Source organism: Atta cephalotes (assembly GCF_000143395.1).
Source record: "Atta cephalotes unplaced genomic scaffold scaffold00006, whole genome shotgun sequence".
Classification (NCBI taxonomy): domain Eukaryota; kingdom Metazoa; phylum Arthropoda; class Insecta; order Hymenoptera; family Formicidae; genus Atta; species Atta cephalotes.
The window spans coordinates 3295213-3299903 of NW_012130070.1; the positions used below are offsets into that span (position 1 = coordinate 3295213).

At 29.6% G+C, this 4691-nt stretch overlaps 1 protein-coding gene across 1 annotated transcript in view; it reads right to left on the reverse strand.

Annotated features, from left to right (window-relative positions):
* The window catches only part of LOC105626816 (shootin-1-like), a 10747-nt gene extending 10109 nt beyond the window's left edge, over positions 1 to 638 (reverse strand). The window contains exon 1 of the mRNA XM_012208109.1: positions 212 to 638. Coding sequence (XP_012063499.1) covers positions 212 to 638 — 427 coding nt within the window. The remainder of the gene's footprint in view (positions 1 to 211) is intronic.
* Positions 639 to 4691: the final 4053 nt, after the last annotated feature.

The window sequence follows — 4691 nt, forward strand, 5'->3', positions numbered from 1 at the left end:
TGTGCGTGTGCGTGTGCGTGTGCGTGTGTGTGTGTGTGTGTGTGTGTGTGTGTACGTGCGCGCGTATTTGTGTAATTAAGACACATGTCTTATCAATACATTACATATAGATTCAAGATTCAGATTCTGGTAGCTATTATTTAGTACAGTCACATGACATCAGTTTTTATGTTTAATATCGTAACATTCCATGCTTTTAATTAATAATTACCAGCTTCGCTCTTCTGCAGCAGGTGTTTCCGCCTCTTTTCCGAATCCTCATATTTGCTCTTCCACTTGCTTTCCAAAAAGCTGTTGCTTCTGTTGAGTCTGGCGACGTCATTCATCTTACAAACGTTCACCGGCGTCTTTTCCTCGGATTTTCGCATCTCGATGCTGGAGGTCAACAATTGATTGTTATTGCGTGACCTCAGCTGTGCGACTGAAGCTTCGAGCTTCTCGAAGGATGCTCTTTGGGCTGCCACATTGCCTGTCCCGCGGCCGAGCTTCTCGAAGGATCCTCTGCGCTTTGGAGGACATCTCTCTTGAGCCTTGATTGTGGCCGATATTCTTGGCACCGGAATGTGAGAGTGAATCACGTTCGGAGACGTCCTCGGTGGCTCCGTGCTCAGGACAATATTGAATTCCGTCTTATTCATGGTATCTGTGGAAATGAATGCACTTATTATCTCGTTTATTTTAACCTTTATTGTAGCGATCACGATGAAATATGATAGAATTCCAAAATTGACTATTTTCTGATTGAAGTATTAAGTCCGTGTGTCTTTTTCTAAAAATTCAATACTCGTATTCATAGTTAGGCCTTATATTTAAGACTTCCTTAAATTTATCTTTAGATACTCTACGAATTATTTCCATTGGCTGCTGAGCATCTAAAGATAAATTTAAGGAAGTCTTAAATACAAGGTCTGACTATGAATACGGCATTAGTCTGTTCGTGTGGCCTGAAATTCCCAAAAAATATTTGCACTTAAAACGAGATAAATAGATATATAATCGAGCATGAAAAGAGAGAAAATAGAAAGATTCTAAGGGTAAAAAGTACAAACAACGCGAACAGACCTATTATTTACGTAAAAAATTTACTTTCTAATAAAATACGTGCGAGAATGTTTTGTAATTAGTAAAAAAATTTTTCATTATTATTATCATTATTATTATTAAAATAATCATTGACAAACGGAAAAGAATTAATTTAGCGCCTTCTTACTTAAAAAAATAAAAAGATTAAGCTTCTCACAAAAAGAAATTATTTTTCAATTTGACAAAAAATTATTGACTAATGAAATAATATCGTAAATAATAAAAATAATATGTTCTTATGATCAAATATCATTTTTCTCATTTTTATTTCACAATCATTCTTTGAAAAAAACCATCCTTTTTAAATTGTGACGACACTTTAAGGATCACTTTTTTTACAATTTATATAGGATAATGTTTATTTGATCTATTCATGATAGTAACTCAAACATTACGTTTTTTATATTGTTTTTTTTGATTGCCACTTTTTAAGTAAAGAATCGATATATTATTAAAATTATATTTTGTTTTGTTATTTTACAGAAAATACGGCTTTTTTATGCTATTAAATACGAATACTGGTGGATCAATAGGGAGGTCATGAGATCACGACCTGCCCTTTGGAGAACCTTTTTTAAAAAATATTTATAGCAAAATGTTATATATATTTTTAATATTTCTGAAATCATAATTTTGATATTATAAAAGTATTTTTTAATGTGTTTAAGGGACTCCTATATAGACATAAAAAAACATAGATTTCATTATATATATATATATTTTTTATTAATACAATTTAAACCAAAATGTCTTATGAATTATACATATATATATATATATAAATAATATTTTTTTAAAATGTAATAATTTAAATAATAGTTTCATATTCCATCTTTTCATATTTAACTTATTGTTAAACACAATTTTGCTTGCGGCGCGTCTCTTCAGAAATTTCTGAAATTTCCGCCAATGAATTCGAAATTAACAAACGTATTGATTCCGATAAATATGTCGATATATCTTCGTTGATATTTGAAAATATGTCACTTAAACAAGTATCTTAGACGGAGAAACAAAATTCTTAAAACGTATGTGCATCTTATGTACTTAAATTCTTTATGAACACTATCATCGTTGATTCATTAAATTGTATAATTGACATTCGCAGAAAAATAATGCGCCACGATTACAGTTTTACGTATCGCTTTCTTATTTCAAAAGTAAATATAAATCAAGAGGTTAAGTTTGCCAAAAAAAAAAAAATGAAAAAGCTATTTTTAAACTTGGCAGAAAATTATTAGCTAAATAAATAATATCAAAATGAATATATTTTTAACATTGATCAAATATCATAATCAATAATAAATTTTGTTATTTGCAATTCATAATCCCTAAAACCCACTATTTTTAAATTTGTAACAATTTCGATAATTTTTTAAAATCATTCTTTTTACGCTTTGATGTTTTAAGGATTTTTTTATAAAGTTAAGTTAATTCACTTTCGATGAATTGATATGTAATACTTACTTAATTCATTCATAGTCTTAATTTAAAAATTGTTTCTGATTATTGTTATGTTATTTTTTAAATGAGGGAGCAATATGCGACTACTCAAAGGAATGAACTTACTCAAATGCATCATCACCGGTTAAGATTAATAACATTGGACATTTCCAGAAATAAACATATTGGTCTCACTCTCAACAGTCAAGTTGAAATAACTGCTATGTCAAAATATTCTTATGTGCCCAATTCTTATTACAGATCGTACTTTATCAATATTTTTTACTTATTGTTATCTTATATATTAGATTTACATCGATAAATTAATTTAACATTAAATAAAGAGAGAAAAGCAGAAGAGCGTTTCGAGAATATTCATATTTTATTATTTATAATTTAACAACATAAAAATTATCGAATTGATAGTATTGTACAATATTACGTGATTAATTTATTAATTTATAAAAAATTATCAGATTTTAAATAAAGATTATTGTGATTATTATATTGTGTTCAATATCTCATGTTTTCATTGTTTTATGATATCACAGCTATTAGCGAAAAGAAATTGAATACTCTTGATAAGATCTGTCGTATACACATACGTTCATTCACGCAAAACACGAGTTCCCGGAACAGAGGTTAGTGCGTTTCTAAAATAGGATTCCACCAAAAGTATATCCAAGAGTTAGGTTTAGACGCACGTGCTGAGCTTCGCGGGAGTAAGGCAAATAGCTCTCCTGCGAGCCATTTAAAGTTAATTCGTCGGAATGCGTGTCTGTGTCGAGACTCGTGCGACTCGATCGTTAAACCGACATAGGGTCGAACGATTTCGATTGTTTCCCTAAATTAGAAGTCCGCCAGGTGTTACGTTAATTATCATTCTAACTTCCGCCAACATCAACGTTCCCATTCGAAAGGCTCGCAAAAATTCGCTCGGACGAAAAACGAGACGGGATACTTTAGCGGAATACACAATTTGACATTCAAGATATCAATTAAATTCTTTCATTTACATTCGAGTGCATGTCTAAAGTAGAAAAGACGATCCAATGTTGAAATCGATAAACTGGAACGTATTTTCAAAGAGCATTCAAAGGAATCCGTTTTACATAAGCGAAACATAGAGTATTCAGTAAAATAACTCGATAAAATAATAGTTAAATAAGAAGTTTATTGAACTCTTACAGAAATCCCATTTAATACTAGCCAATTAATATTGAAAATTACTTCTCATACAGCAAAATTGCAGCAACATTACAACGTTCCAGCAATATTGTAGTAACATATTGCTGCATTGTTGCTACAAGCTTCTATGCTGCATAAGTTATTTAATTACTTATTTTGTATAAGTTAATTATTAATTATTTATTTTGAGTATTAAAAGCACAGCATCTCTACAGCATAAAATTGCACAAAAGTTGCGGCAACATTGTATGTTGCAGTAATATTGCAGATTTTGCAGCGACATTGCCGTAAATTTTGTGCTGTATAGGCACTGTTGTTCAATGCTTTTAATATTCAAAATGAGTAGTCTATATATTTCAATTTTTAAACATTATATATATTTATAAAAAAAGAATGCACTGAATTAACGCGATTACAGAATTAAATTTTCATTCGTTATTTAATTACAACTTAATCATTTTTCCAGTATTAAACATCATTTTATTTAAATCAGGAAAGATTTAATTTAATTTGGAACAGAATGATTATACCTATACACTTCATACTTATCGAGCGATTAATATTTGCAATCTTTTTTTTTTGCTTCGCATTCACTACAGTATAACTAATGTCATTGATCGTTACATCACATTAATTTTATATATATACATTTCTATATACCACGGTATATGCATAAATACTGGCATGCATATGCGGGTATTCAACGTCATACATTAACGAACCAAATGTCCGGTTGTGGTAGTGCATGGACTAAGTTAATGTGTTCAGAATTAAATATTCAATATTAAAAAAATATAGAAGATAATGCTTCCAAAATGTATTAGTTCTATATACGTAATTGAAATGACAAGTCAAGAATCTTATTCGCGTCACGTTTAAAAGGAATTAGCAAAAGAATATGCAATTCGTTGTTCTATCATTGTAAATTTATTTAGATATTATAGATTTGAATATTATTGAATGATAATTTTTAATGT